Here is a 16,316-nt window from a genome sequence, read left to right as displayed (position 1 = left end):
TATGGTACAAATTATCCAAAAGTAATTACTAACCATCCACTCAGAGCACAAAACTAAAATTATTGTGCTTTGGATTGGCACAGGACGGTGACCTGATGTTCCTGTTTCTTTGTGTAACACTGTTTACAGAATGTGCATTATTTGCGGTAGTTTAATGTAAATAATTGCTTTTTTTTCATTGCTTTTATTATCAATCACTAGATTCTTATGCCTTCCAGTACTACTTCTGTAATTCATGTTAACCATATCCAGATGCGACCGAGGAGGAAGGACTAGTAATCGAAGTTCTGAATGCGATACTTGGAGCTGCAAAGGAACGGGATCATTGCACTGTCTTCATTATAGAGAATTACTCGGTACGAATTTTCTAATTTTACTGTAGGTGTAATGGATAATGATCTACTATATTTTAATGCTTCAGTACCAATTTGCAATCCATTATGATATAAGCTGGAGGATGAGAAATTGCTGTGTTCTAATGATTTACAGTTCAGTGGTGTAAGTGAGGTGGCAGCGCCATTGGGTGTGGGTGTGTTCAAAATGGCGGCAAGTGGTCAGGACGCTAACGTGACGCACGCACAGCTCTCCCAAGTGGTTGGCCAGACGGGTTTTGTGAGTTAACGTTCAAATTTTACTGCTGAGTAGGGTGGGTCACTCTTCCGTCATCAGTAAGGTAATAAAATCTCGCTGCAGACATGGAATCAGATATGGGACCCCACAAATGACAGTGAAGGATAAAAAATTCGAAACATTGACACACACAGCTTTGTGTTAATGTTGCTTTGTCACCTGGGTTCACTTGCGCAAAGCAATACCGACGTCTGTGAGATGAGAGTCCATGATGGTGGAAGGAGGGGGAAGGAACAAAATTAACACAAGAAGTACAGGAGGAATGATAAATAGACCCACCGGCCATTCTCAGAGGCTTCCCTGCTTCTTCTCTTTCAATAGCATTTGGCCGAGAGAAGACCACTATCTAAGTTAACTGCATGGATAAGTTTAACTGAGCTCTCTGGGAATCACCACCACAAGGTATCATTCAGTACACTAACACACTTCCTGAAAGAGGTGTTAGACAGAGTTACTGGTAACATCAAACAAAGCCCCTTCAGACCCACTGACTTCAATGGCACTGACAACATGGGGACTCATGAGGGGGATAAAGCTGCCGGCCCCCTTTTCACCGTTAAAAACCCCACTGCACTCCCCATTGCCTATAGTCTAGCCCTAGACTGACCAGACTCTCCACTCCCTATATCATTAGTGCCTTATAGCACTGTCTAGCAAACCTCATCAAGACTCCAGCATCCAGATAACAGTTGCCTTTGTGACAGCCACAATGCCTCCCTGGGATAGCAATGGATGATGCGAGAAATTCTTAGAGTGTATCCCCGAGTCAACTCAGATATGTACTTATGGGCAAATAGACAGGTCGTTGGTTAACTTGCTGCTATCAACTTTTATTGGGAATGACTGCTAGAGATCGAACGGCATGAAGAGCAGCCATTAGGTGACCAAGGCCGACGCATGCAAGCGTGTTGGAGTCTTAATAAATGAACGAGTGAGTGAACTGGGAATAGCTTAAGAACAGACATAAAACTGACTTGCCACATCCGTCGTGATGGCATCATATACTGTATCTTTTTGGTAACTGATGGTAGTTTATCTTTATATATATATATATATATATATATATTGTATAAATACAAATAAGGCTAGATTATAATGTCGTACAGTTCTTCCGGCTAGGTCACCACTGTACATTTCTTAATTTTTCAGAAAGAGTCCAACGGCATTTCCTTAGGCAAACAAAAGCCGCCCCTTACATCAGTGCTTGAGCATTCCAATTCTATTTACGTCCTTGATCACATACTGTAAAAGGCACTCATCTCATTCAGTCACTTCAAGTTAAAAGTGTCAACAAGTGCAGATAATTTTTATAAGGACCTTATCATCTGAGGCTAAAAACTGTCCTTAATAGCTGATATTTCTTCTCAATTCCTGATTCATAGGCAACTGCCTCCCTAAGAGAGTTTACTCTCTCCATGGATACTCATACCTGATTTTGTGAATGCCAGAGCTGCTCAGTCATCCCTTCACCACCTGTCAGGTTATATTACTGCAACACCATCACACCATACATTCCAAATGTTCTTCAAGTTTTTCCGTTTTTACATATTCTTTTGTTATTCTTTCATGTGTTTCCCATTTTACACAACTGTTTGGACTGCGTCGTGATTTGGCAATGTGTCCTGATCATAGATCTCTGACATTTTTTCTGCATAACTGGACTTGACGTAAGTATTCATATATTTGTATTCCCATTCTTGTAATGTTCTCTCTCTCTGCGAGTGTGAGTATCCACCCATCATCATCCAATCCTGCATTGCCCCATGAGGAGCGTAGGAGCCCGGGGCTAGGCAGTTGGTCCCGACATTTAAGATGAGAGTGACCAGCCTCAGTCATCCCTGAGTGGCATTACATGAGCAATCAACCCCAACCATCCCTTGGATATAAACCTTCATTGGCTCAATCCGATTGCAGTGCAATAATTACCCACTAAACCACCAGGCGCCAAAATCTGGTTATATGGTTATCACCCAGCATAGTAAATGGTTTTCTGGTGCACAGGAAACCATTTGGCTTGTGACTCAGAGTAGAGTTACCCACAGGCTGAAGGAAGCGGACAGAATGAAGGAAAGAAAGACAGAAGAGGGAATGTAAAGTCACCCGTAGGCAGAAGGACGAGGAAAGAATGAAGTGTGTGAGTAAATATATCTGTACACACACTTCCACATGAATATGTTGTCCTTCTGCAGATAAGGAAAAGCTCAAGATCCTTAACGGTGGTGGTGGTGAGTGATGACTCAGCCTTCCTTGCCACCTTCGCCAAGTGGTCTCTTAAAGGCAGACTTCTGGTGTGGTCGACAAGGTTACTTGTCCTGACCCACCTCCCTCTCAACCGCCTCCTACATTTGCGCAGCATCCTGGCAAAGACCAACTCCATGCTTATCATCATAAACAACGAACCCTCTCCAAAGTAAGTCTTTTGTTGTACATTCTATTTTGCATGTAATACTTATGCATGGTTCTCAAATTGCTGATCAGTAATTGCAGCAGGCTTAGAAATGAATTAATATTAAAGCAGAAAGCATTATATATGACTTGATGAGAGCTCTGCCTGTGTCACCACCTTGGGTCACAAACACAACAATTAAATACAAGTTATATATTGGCCATCATGTGAAGATGTGTGCTGTAGCTTAGCTAGAAAAGTGCAGACCAATGATTAGGGTTGAAAAGTGGGTGAGTTGGATGGAAAGGTGTGGTTGACATAGCACGAGTGTGGTGGTGGTGGTTAGCGTGGAACGAGTATGCTATTTAACCCGTGCTGTCGTGCAGACGTATATATACGGCCAAACCTTTTGTCACACCCAGTCCCATTGACATAATATAAATGCTCTGCAACTGGAAAACCCGTCAGAGCCACATTTTAGAAGTTTTGTCGTTGATTTTTGGTAGGCATGTGGGGCAGACCTTCCTCTAGTAGCCGCCAGGTGACAACACATCCTGACCCCGCATGACCCGCGATCACCTCGCACTCATCCACTCTGTTGTCAGCACTGACCTGAGACAGACATGTCACGCCTGTCTACCCAGCAAAGCAATTCAAGACCTATTGAATACGTTTCCCCACCGATGACAATGTCGTAGACAAAGACTACATGTTGCCTGAGCACATGAGCAGTAGTCTAGTACTGATTAGGAGGTGCCGTTCCCATGGACGGTGAAATGTGTGAGGTAGTGCATGGCTGGGGAAGCACCATCCGCATCCCATGCACGTGCATGAGCCTCTCTCCTGCCTGAAGACAAAGGATCGAGCGACAATACGAGGGCAAGGACGGAGCCGAAGGTCTTCGTTTGTCTTTGTGGTTGGGGAAGGCAAGTATTTTGCCATGGGGAGCCGAAGGGGCGGCAAGGGAAAAACTAAGGTCAGGCCTTATTCCGTTGTTTGGGGAAAGTGAAAGCATTGGTGGCATGTAGGGTAGTGAAAGTGAGAGTGTTGAGGGCAGGCAGACTGCACCAGGGTGACCATGTGGGGAGGAACCACAGCCCAGCACCTAATGCACTGAGCCCAGCACATCCCACAGTCAGCCAAGCCCCTTTATCTAGTTGCTTTCTTCCCGCACTTCCTCCCCACAGCCCCGTGTGGTGGGGAAGGGAAGCAAAGGGAAGGGGAAAGGGAAGGAGAAGGGAAAAGTGAGAGGGAAATGGAGCGCAATTGGGGAAGGGCGCTGCTCTCCACCTCCCCAACTCCCCCAACCTCCTCTCCTCCCCAACCTTCTCCCCACCAATGATGGCGACAATGGAGACAGTGCTGTGTCCTGGGTCTGGAAAGATGGGAGTGACTTCACTCCCATCATTCACCCCTTCACAGAGGAGTGGCAGTCTGACTGCACCATACCCTGGCTGCATGCAGGTTCCTCTAGGCTGGATTTTTTCCAGACACTTTTCAGCCCAGAGTTTGTGGTGCAGATTGTTCAATAGACAAACACCTTCACAGGAAGTCAGTGTCAAGCCAGCCAGCATGAAGGGACCCAGAGCAAGCACAGCAATCAGTATGATCATGCTATAACCACAGGTGAGATGTACCTATTTTTGGGCCTTGTCCTTTTTTGATGGGTATCGTGGAAAAAAAAAAAATCCCACCATACTGGTTTATGGACCCATTACTCAACACATCTTACTTTGGAGAGGTAATGGGTCATAACCGATTTCAACAAATAATTAGCGCCTCCATTTTTACGATGCCGAGGGCCCTGCTAATGTACATAACACTGATAAAATGAGGAGGATACGGATAGCATTTGATCATCTGTGGGAAAAGTTTCGCTTCTCATTCTATCCATTCAGAGACCTTGTCATAGAGGAGAGTCTCGTGTTGTGGAAAGGCAACATTTCCTTCATACAATATATACCCAGCAAAAGACACCGTTTCAGGCTCAAGGTCTTCGTGATGTGTGACTGTAAGACTTGTTATGAGCAAGACATAGTTTTGTACACAGGTGCACAGACAGACATCACAGAAGATAGGAGTATAGGACTCTCTGGGGCCGTGGTGAAAACCGTGATTGAGGAGTATCTTCATCATGGTCACGTCATGTACCTGGATAACTAGCTCGGTACCTCCACTTTCAGGAGACGGGACTCAGCAGCACTGTGAAGAGAAACCGTGGGCACATGCTAAAGTTAGAAAGGTAACTTGATAAGAACGAGGTGATGTTTTTCAAGGCAAACTACATCCTCGTCACCACCTGGTACCACAACTGAGAAGTACCGCCCCCTGGTGCACTGCACAGGGTCTGTGGACTACTGTAGCAAGGTGAGGCACCAGGTTTGGAAAACGGAGTCAGTCATGGCATACAACATAAACATGCGTCAGGTAGACCAATCTGACTCCATGATTTCAAGTGTGGATTGTGCCTGGACCACAATAAAGTGGTACAAAAAACTCGTCTTTCACCTCCTCAGTATCACCATACTCAGTGCTCACTATCATCCGGGACTGACAATGGATACATTGGCGACCTTTGAGGGGTTTGTGAGGGAAATGGTCTGGGAGAAGATCAGAAAGTATGCAGCGGACCGGCCCTACCATTGCCCCCGCTCTGCCAGCACCGCACAAATTCCCCTGTGGCTCTCTGCACACCACTTCCCCGAACCCATCCCTCCAACACCAACCCGTGCTAATCCCCAGCACAAGTGCCAAGTATGCAAGTACTCGAAAGCCAGGCCAAAAACTCAGAAGAAGGACACGAGATAACAGCGTGTTGAATGCAACGTAGGATTGTGCTTACATCCATGTTTCAAAGAATATCACACCCTACTGAACTACTACTGTAAGAATGTGTGTACTTGCAGTATATGACACTATATATAACTGTAAGGCCTTGTAAATATGTTAGAATAGTAGCGTAATGTACGAAATGGTATACTGTAAATGGAACAGACACACTCATTGAGTACACTGTGCAAGAATTTGGAGATTTCGATGTATTCTGTGTGTAAAACGACACTTATATGCTCTAAATTAGAGTGCGAAAACCACTATATTCTCTGTATGACTTACCAATTCCTACATACTGAACTACTTGGTACCTTCCCTGAGTGTTTTGACCAAATCTGGTACAATTGGCCCTTGCATAAAAGACAAGAATAAGGGCACGCTGTGGACCGCAAGAGAGTAAGCGGCAATAGGGAGGACCCCCCAAAATGACATTTCTAGTGCCAGTTGAGCACTGTAATGGTTGTTTTCCATGGTTTCTCGTGAAAACCGACCTTTTTAGCCAAAAAAAAAAAAAACAAGGTCGAAAAGTTGCTGAGATTGAGGTGATTTATTTGTGTCAGAGTAGTCGGGACACTGCAGGTTAAAGACGGGAATGATATGAAGGTATAGACAAATGTTGGGAGTGTTAAAGTTAAGTTTTCTCTTACACCATTGATGTTAAGAGTGGTGTTTGAGTTGGAAACTTGAAGAGATCTCACGATGAGATCTCAACCCCTGCGCAGCCAAAAAGTTTTTCCTCTGCATAAGTTTGCACCTCCATTTCTTATTTGATGCAATTTCAGAATGTAAAATAAAAAGACAGCCAGCCAACCTCACAACTGAAAACATTACCACTCCGGGCCCTTCACAATGCAGGTGGTAAGCATGCAGAGTGGTAATGTTTTCTTTTCAGTTGTGAGGTTGGCTGGCTGGCTTTGTGTGTGGGTAAATTAGATATCTCAAGAACGGCTTGAGCTGTCAGCATGAAACTTTCACGGTATCAATATATGTTCAACATCTTGGACGAGATGGAAAATGGGCACTTGGGGCATCCTTCTCTGTCACCAAAGGTGAACTAGTTGACCTTTGGCATCCTTTTTGGTGACCTTGAACTTGACCCCGAGTGCCCATTTTCGATCTCGTCCAAGATTTTGGCCATATCTTGATGTCCTGTATGTTTAATGTTCATAGCTCAAACCGTTCATGAGATATCTTGTTACTGAGACAGGCTTGATCTGAGTGAACCGCAACTTACACAGGAAAAGCAATACCAGTGTTGCAACGAACAGCATATTTCTTATGTCCAGACGTTTCGACATGTTCATCTATGTCATCTTCACTGGATCTAAAAAGATAAAAAATAAAAGATCTGTAAGGAGTTTAAAATTCTAAAAGAACTATTTGAGGATGAGCTCATCGTGCTTACATAAAAGAGAAAACGCAGTGTTATCTTGTTTAGCCACACACAGACAAAACCAGTCACTCATCCTCACAACTGAAAACATTACCACTCCACTCGCTTTGCAACGTGGGTGGTAAAAAGTAGCATGAGTGGGAAAAACTATGTACGAGGAGCTGGGATGACGGTGTTGGTGAAATAGGGTGCGGCACACTAACAACAAAAATTAGGCACAAGAAGCTTCCATGTACCTCATGTCTTAATACACAGGTGACAAATCGTGATAAACGAATGCACCAAACATCACAACCTGTGTCAAGAAACGAAAAGACTGAACATGATTAATGACAATAAAGAAAGACATCAAGGATCCAGTGAGTTATTTCTTATATTTCTTAAAGGCACTTAACTGTGAACCTAGAGGAAATAGTGACTTCTTACTATGAGAAAGGACAAATTTTGTGAATGTTTATTTTGTCACATAACCGTAGAGCCTCATAAACCAATCGATCTCTCTATGGAACAATAATAGGCAAATACCTACGACAAGGGATGATCCACTCCTTTACATTTTATATGATTAGTATACACGTGATTCATAACGGTGATGCATGTGAAACATGTGGACTATGAGAGCTAAAATGAGAAGAGTTAAACAGAGTCTTCGGTGCTAAGACGATTTGGAAAATGTGCAGGAAGTAGCTTTGCAAAGTGAGTTATTCTTTCAGTGATACTAAATCGTTCCTAAGCTGTTATGAGAAGTTATGGACATTACTGGGCATTCCGATGTTAACCTCTTGAATCCCGTGATGTATTATAATAGCATATTCACACCACCTACAGACGGTAGTTTAGAAGATACACATCATATTGGAGGTGTTCCCAACATGAAGAAAAATGCCACTGGGCATTCCTTTATTAACCTCTTAAAGCCGGTGACGTATTTATAGTAGTATACTCACACTAGGCTACAGTCTAGTATACTCTGTATACTAAATGGATATCTTGAGTGGGATGGAGGGAAATAATAAGATAGATTCGATATGCGTAAAGGATACAGTCTCCAGTTTACCCTTTAACTGCAAAGTGTCAGAGGATTTAACAATACTCAAGGAAAGATATACACACACAAAACGTAAAAAAACTATCAAGAGTCTTATGATAAAGCATGAAAAATATATTAATTTTTGCAGCTTTGGCTTGTCTATTACCAGACACCTTAATCTCGCAAAGGATGAACAGAAGCAAATCACCTCCACCTAGCCCTTTCCCTTGCCGTTTAACTGCCATCCCACTAATTCACACACCTCTCTCATATGACTATCCATTCCATCACCTTCCCCTCTCCAACTAAGATGATAAAGTTCTGTTCAGCTTACGGAACTTCACCATATACCAAGAATTAATTATTTGTATTTACTTTCGAAGGTGCAGCGTGTTTGTGGAGTTGCCCTACAGCTCGGGAGACTCACCTCCGCAGAAGGTTGCCTGGTGGACTCCCTCACGTGGTCTGGCTCCCACCTTCCTCCTCCCTCTTTTTCCTGACAAGTTTTACAGGTAAGCGTACTGACTGCGTTCTCTTCATTACTAGGCTTTTACCTAAATTAGAGAAGAAATTAGCATCAGCTGATTTCAGTAACAAATTTACCTTTTCAATACACTGATGTCTTTATTTTTTTATACCTTCAGGCAAATTTATTCACCTTAGGGGTTCCATTTTGGAGTAAAGAGGCCAATAAAAAAGTTATTACTGTCCCTTCTACGAGGAACTCAGTAAATTTCTCCTAAACAAGAGTAAATTGCATGGGAATGAGTAAGTGAATAACCTAAAATAAAAACTGGTGGCAATACCACCAGGGTCTTGTGTAGCGGATAACTGTGAAAAAGGCGACAATATAAAGAACAAAACCAGATAATACAATAAGATAAAGGGTAAAAGTAAGACACTTAATCCACTAAACATTAACTCTTACTAAGGATTTTGGGTGCCTCCACAAAGAAGAACGTTCCATCTGTCATAGCACAGGCATAATCTCCAAGCATCTACGAAAGACGGTACAATCTCTCACCCACTCTGTGCTTTGAGCCGTGTGGAAATGACAATAAAAAAAATACAAACAGACGTCATCAGTGTGAACGTGTTCTAACGAAGTGTCCAGCTTTATTCAGATAAACTTAAAATTATTAAGGAATAACCATTATACACACTCTTGTCACTAAAGACGTATTCTTTCAGCTTAGCAAGCTTTTTCTTCTTTAAGACCTTTGAGATGTCTTGGTACTGCGTTTAACAGGTTTGAAGGCAAAGGGGTGGAAAAGGTAGAATAGGAGAGAACTCTTGTGTATAATAATATAAGTTCAATTTTTAGGAAATTATTTGTGCTGCCGGAGGCCTTTACTTCAGATTATAAGTGAGAAATTGGTAAGCTGTTCTAAGGGGAATATACTGATATTAAACACAGACTTCCATAATAACTCTTGTAACAGATAGCCATACATCTGAAACACATAAATATCAAACTAGTAACAAGATTTTAAAGGTAGATAAGGACTTGGAAACATTTGGTTGGACATGACAAATTCTGATCCTTTTCCTTAATGTCCGTTGCAGAGCAAAGCCATAAAACTAAGTTTTCCCCTTCAGATTAGCAATGGGCCCGCGTCTGCTGGTGGCTCATGTTCCAAATTCGGTGTATAAAACAAAGGAGGTCCACGACCCTGACGCGCCTGGGGGGAGGCGGGTCATCATCTTGAGCCCCGCAACCACACTGCTCGAAACTGTGTCAGAGGCTATGAACTTCACGTAGGAGATCTGACATGCAATCAAGTGTGTGTGAGTGACTGTGAGTGTGACGGGGCCGGTGACTGTGCTGTGTGTTTGAGTGTATGAGCGTGAGTGTGGGCGTGAGCAAAAGACTGTGTGTGAGGAGTGTAGGACATTTCAGCCACGGACGCTTGGGCCATAGGCCACCAACCTATGATGTTTTGAAGTGTGAAGTGTTGTGAACCTTACCTAACCTAACCTAACCAACCTATGCCCCAAACGTCGTAGCGTGGTGCACCATGGCTCAAACGTCCGTGGCCCAAACCTCCGTGGCCGGAACATGCGTGCATGGTGTGTGTGTGTGTGTGTGTGTGTGTGTGTGTGTGTGTGTGTGTGTGTGTGTTAAAAAAGTGGCATGAATCCATTGTTTCTTTCCTATAGAAATACATAAATATTATATATGGATGCACATGAACACACCCTTTTTTTTTTTAAATATCAGAACAGAGGAAGGAAAAACAAATGAATAAAAAAAAAATCCATGCACCAGATTACCAGATTACTGGTGTCCTTTGTTCATAAAATATCTGTAACAGGTAGACTTGAAGAGCAGTAGGTTGAAGTTTGGAGGGAAACAACTCTGGGGAAGCGAGTTACAGAGAGATGCAGTTCGGGGAATGAAAGCATTCTAATAGGCAGAAGTTCTGCAGTATGGCTGAGTGACATTCCAGTCATGAGCACTGCCAGCTGCCCGTGTAGCATGAGGGAAGGAATGGAGAGGTGGCACCATGGACGCAACTTCGTCTGAGCATTTGCTATAGAAATATCTGTAAAATAATAGAAGGGAGGCAACATTCCTTCTTACTTGCAGGGGAGATAGTTTATTAGTAATAGCAGGGTTATTAATAATTCTAACAGCTTTGTTCTGAATTTCGTCTACTTGTTTTAATGCAACCTCTCCACATCCACTCCACAAGGGTGAGCAGTATTCAAGCTGAGAGTGCACATGACTCTTATAAATTATAACTAACTGCTTGTCAGTGAAGAAGTTACGGACTCTGTACAATAATCCAAGTTTCTTTGAGGCAGTTTTACCAAGTGATCTAACATGAGAGGTCCAGCTGGGGGCATTGTTAATCGAGACGCCGAGAATTTCAATACTTTTGGAAATGGGAATATTTGTAGCACTGAAGGTTATATACGGTTCTGGCAATACCTGTCTATTAGTAAACTGTATATATTTAGTTTTACTAGCATTAACTGAGACAAGGTTATTTTGTCCCCATTCACTGATAGTAGATAGGTCTTGATTTATGGAGGTGCCTGTACTGAGTTGAGAGTTAGAGATATCGGACTTTGTAAATAGATGTCTGAGTGTAAATGAACTATATAGTGTTGAGTCATCTGCATATGAATGGATGGGATTGTGGGTGACAGATAAGAGATCATTAATATCAATGAGGAATAGGGTTGGTGCCAGAACTGATCCCTGTGGCACACCGGCATTAACTGAGTGGAAAGTGGAATATACATCATCTACTTTTATTTTTCTATTGCTGAGATATGAGGAAATCAAAGGAACAAAAGAGTTTAGTCCATAGCAAGGGAGTTTGGACAGCAGGGAACGGTGCCACACTCTGTCGAAAGCTTTAGAAATATCCAAGGCTGCTGCATGAGTTTCACCATGTAGGTCAACTGATTGATGGATGATATGAGTCAGGAGATTGAGTATGTCAATGGTGGATCTTTCTTGGTGAAAACCATATTGTCTATCACTAATTAAGTTGTTGGATTCAAGATGTTTAACTATGTGCTTATTAATTACAGTTTCAAAAACCTTACCAAGAGATGTGACAGCTATTGGTCTGTAATCAGAGGGGTCAGAGGCACTTCCTTTCTTTGGAATTGGCTGGATATTGGCTTTTTTCCATGAATTAGGGAATGAAGAAGTATGTATGCATAGTCTGAATAATTTTGCAAGAACAGAGGCAAGTTCTGGGGAACACTCTTTGAAAATTCCATCCGGGCCTAAAGCTTTGTTGGTAGGTAAATTGTCTAGGATCGATTTCACGAAGCTTGTCTGTATTTTAAGTGGAACAACGTCGGGAGAGTCAAGTTCTAGTGCTGGGACGTTCTGGATGGCTTCCTCTAAGGTAGAATTTCTGGCAAATGTACTGGCACAAATATCTGCTTTCCCATGTGGGTCATTTGTAATGTTGCCATTTGGAGATTTTAGTGGGGGAATGGATGATGACTTGTTAAAGTTATTATTGAAAGAATTGAGAGTTGACCAGAATATTCTATAGTCAGTAGGGTTGTTAAGTAGTTTTAATGCTTGGTTTTGAAGAAAGTTTGAATTAACAAGATTTATTACAGCTTTTGCATGGTTTCTAGCAATTTTAAATTGAGAGAGTCATTCAGATGTTTTTGATTTCAAGTAATAGTTATATGCTGATGACTTCTGGGCTGTTGCTCTGGCACAGTTGCTATCAAATCATTTTGGAAAGTTTGATCTTTTAGTGAATTCTTGACTTGGTATGAATAAATCCGTACCAGCTAGTATTAAATCGCAAATGTGGGACTGGGTAGAATTTGTATCACTAAAGAAGATAGACTGCCATGGAATGTCATCAAGATAATTTCTAAATTCATCCCAGTTTGCCCTATCAAAGTGCCATCGGGTCATCCTGACAGGCTCAGAACGGGGAGGTTTGGGGGGGCTAACTAATGAGGCTTTGATGAGATTGTGGTCAGAGGATCCAAGTGGAGACAATACTTCTATTCTGTACTGATCTGGATTATTTGTTGGGAACAGATCCAAAAGATGGGCATTATGGTCAGGATCATCTGGTATTCTGGTTGGTTGCTTTACCAGTTGCGTGAGATTAAACGATTCTGCAAACAGCTCGCACTCTAGACCAGCATCGTTAGTCCTGGCAGAGTGCAATAACCATTCAACATTATGTATGTAAAAATCACCCAAGACGGTAATTTCGGTGTTAAGGGCAAGATTAAGGGTACTCAACTGAAATGGAATCAAATGCACTGGGTTCAGAAGAAGCATTGGGGGGAGTGATAAACTACACAGATATATTTGGTAATATTTTGACAGTTTAGTTTATACAACGAGTAATCAAAACTGCGTGAAGTGAAGCTTATAATGGTGTCAACTGCATATTGGGATTTGATATAACAACAGGTGCCACCCTTATTACGGAAGTAAGCAGGTCGAACTGTGTCAGAAACCTTCAACTTCAACAAATAAATTTAATGTGTCTTTCATTTTGCGTGCACATGTCTCTTCTTTTATTTAAATGTTGACATGGAATCAGGTAAAATAATCATCATAATCATGATCATTATCATGCTGTCCATAATTCGCACCAAAGAGTTGGGGCGAAATAGTATTCAGAAACTATTAAAGAGAAACCACAAAAGTAGAATTATCACATAACTTGGGCAATGAAATGAAGAACACTAATACTGACATTCTGAAACCTGTGAATTTAAAAATACACATATATTTTTGAATGTTTATTCGTAAACGAGTTTCAGATACCCCTATGAAATAAGCCTTCCCATGACAACCAAATTGAAAATGTGATGCCACACCTTTGGCAAGTGTTTCTTCTCACATACTTCCTTCATCCAATTTGATCCTTTATCAGTTTCTTCGTTTTTCTCAGCTTCCTTACGTCGTTTTCGTGCTTGGACACGCGCTCCGTCTAAATTACTTGAAACGCTGAAACAAACATTGATCAACGTTTTTGAATTTTGATGCTGAATATGCTGCAAACATGTCCGTAGCAATGTTCCATGACAAATTTCGTGGCAACAGCTTCAGCATGTTCGAAGCTGACATGCAGCCCACACAGATACATGTCTGTAGCAGTGTTTCCACAATATCGGCAGGAGAAATTCTGTTGCTTGCTGCAGCTGCCTCAGTGGTGATTTGTGGACGTCAAGCAACACGTCTGGGCGAATATTAAGTATGCCCATCATGAAGTGGTAGTAGTGAGCAAACATAATGTAATCAGTGATATAATAACTGACGATACTGGATTTGTGTTGCACAGGTAAGTGAGAGTGGTTTATTCAGGATTTTTTTTTTTTTTTTAAATGGAATTTCAGCATCCAGTGTAGTGTATGGTTTATTTTTGTTCAGCAGGAAGTTCTGGCTATTGAAGCTTACAATAGGCCTCTATATACGTCCAGTGAATCCAGCCATGATTATCTGTTATTTACTCTTTTACCAGAACTGTCTGATCATAATATCGATCTTCTTTATGACATCGGCACGATCCACCAACAGTGCGTCACTAATGTCGTTCGATGTGTCTAGTTTCTTAATCTCGTGTTTGTATTCTGAGTCTGTCAGATCTCAGACAACACAGTGTGCCTGATAAAGTTCTATTCATCACAACACCTGCTCCCTGGCCCACTTCATAATGTTGTGGGAATCTCCACTCACCATCTGTGGTATTTAGTGAGCTATCTAGCTAGGTACATTCATGTCCAGTGCAGGAAACATCCACGCCAGAGTTACCAACATGCTCCAAATGATGTTATGAACGTGTTCATGACAATGGTGCATCTAACAAGCATGCAATCATAATCATGTCAATGTGTTGTACATATTCCATGCACATGTATCGAGCCTGGGTATCTGGGCACACATTTACCATATTCATTGACCTTCTTGTCATCACTTTTCCTATGATCTTATCATGTGTGTGAATGGTGAGCGCCTCGACCTATCGCCTAAGGGGCTATTGTGTAAGAATACCAGTGTCGAACTTAAAATCATGAATTGCTAATCAGTGTCCTTACTGTCTAACATTAGCTGTGCGGGGACACACACACACACACACACACACACACACACACACATGCACGCACGTGATCTTCGACACTCATCATTGTTACCTATCTATATCCGTGTGTGTGTGTATATATATATATATATATATATATATATATATATATATATATATATATATATATATATATATGATATTAATGTGGATGTGGTGCTGGAATCGTTCCCTGTCACTGACTTTGCAGGTGCGTCTATGTGACTCCCGCTGACAGAGCGTGGGGAGTGGAACAGCCTGACGGGTCCTGGACCGGCATGATAGGAATGTCAGTGCGGGAAGTAGGTCCATTTACGGCCTTGAATCACTCTGTATCGGATGTGGATTAAATCACTTTATTTCCCTTATATTTTGCCATTTAATAAAACAACTGAAGATCATGCTGACTAAACTGGTATTAAGGATGCATACAGACTGAAAGGTGGATAAATGAAGAGATAAAACCAGACAGAAAACCGACAAAAAGTCATCAGAGACTGATTTTATAAAATGTCAATAAGAAGATATGTGTGATTTTGAGGTACTTGACAGTACTGCACTTCAGATACTAATTAACTCTTTATTTCAGGAAGTGGAGATCAGCCTTGGCATCTTTATTATCACTGCTGCGAGAGTCAAGGTAGTGGACTTAACCTTCCCCGTTGTCATCATGTACAACAGGATGATCGTGGGTCGTGGCAAGCCTGAGGTGAACCCCTGGAGCTTCCTACAGCCCTTGGGTCTTCGTGTTTGGTCAGCACTTCTTACGGTTTTGTTGGGGGTCCTTGCAGTAATGACAATATTTCCCTCCTGTCTACAAACTCTGCCTTGTCATTGTACAGGGCGAATGATGAAGGCATCCACCTGCGTTCGAGTGCTGTTACAACAAGGTAAGACCTCCAGCTTCTCCTATATGTTATGGTGGAAGTTGTCAGTTTTAGGGTAGAGTTGCCATCCTACAACCATATGTGTTCATACAGATATATTGGACTGTTGATCAAGGCATCTAAATGCATTCGCTCGGTCCCTTCCAACAAAGTTTTAACAACAATAACTCATTACTTGCACTGTTGCATCAGGGTTTTCTACTTCCGTGTCTTAATTATAACATCTCATTCCCAGCTTTTTGTTTTGTTTTGATATCATGTGGTTTCAGGGATAATAGTAGATATCATGAATACCTATAATAATTATCACATATGTATGCAGTAGTGAATTCTAAAAAAAAAAAAAAAAAAACACTGTTTCTATAACCGAATTAAATTACTGAGAGTGAGAGAAATCCCTCATGAAAACACTCTCGGTATGGCTTCGTAGGTGATATTGCTAGCTGTTATTCACACTGTATGGAGTCCTAAGATCTAAATTACAAAGAAATTTCTCGTTGTGCTGTAAAGATCCTTACTGAGTTGTAAGCCAGCCCTGATTACTGGTTACTACTCAGCAGTGTAGTGGGACAAAACTTGTGATAAA

General features: G+C 41.8%; 1 protein-coding gene across 1 annotated transcript in view; it reads left to right on the top strand.

Annotated features, from left to right (window-relative positions):
* LOC145397011 (uncharacterized) overlaps positions 1–16,316 on the top strand; it is an 80,352-nt gene that overhangs the window by 16,041 nt on the left and 47,995 nt on the right. Inside the window, exons 2-10 of the mRNA XM_080270232.1 lie at positions 253–356; positions 490–612; positions 2,820–3,040; positions 4,537–4,603; positions 5,200–5,258; positions 8,655–8,783; positions 9,871–10,029; positions 15,055–15,145; positions 15,433–15,589. Coding sequence (XP_080126358.1) covers positions 253–356; positions 490–612; positions 2,820–3,040; positions 4,537–4,603; positions 5,200–5,258; positions 8,655–8,783; positions 9,871–10,029; positions 15,055–15,145; positions 15,433–15,589 — 1,110 coding nt within the window. The remainder of the gene's footprint in view (positions 1–252; positions 357–489; positions 613–2,819; positions 3,041–4,536; positions 4,604–5,199; positions 5,259–8,654; positions 8,784–9,870; positions 10,030–15,054; positions 15,146–15,432; positions 15,590–16,316) is intronic.

The sequence above is a fragment of the Coenobita brevimanus genome, chromosome 40 (genome assembly GCF_032717465.1).
Source record: "Coenobita brevimanus isolate Jiangsu-jjx chromosome 40, ASM3271746v2, whole genome shotgun sequence".
In the NCBI taxonomy this organism is placed as follows: domain Eukaryota; kingdom Metazoa; phylum Arthropoda; class Malacostraca; order Decapoda; family Coenobitidae; genus Coenobita; species Coenobita brevimanus.
The sequence above is the reverse complement of the archived record's forward strand: the minus strand, read 5'-3'. Positions and strand labels throughout refer to the sequence as shown.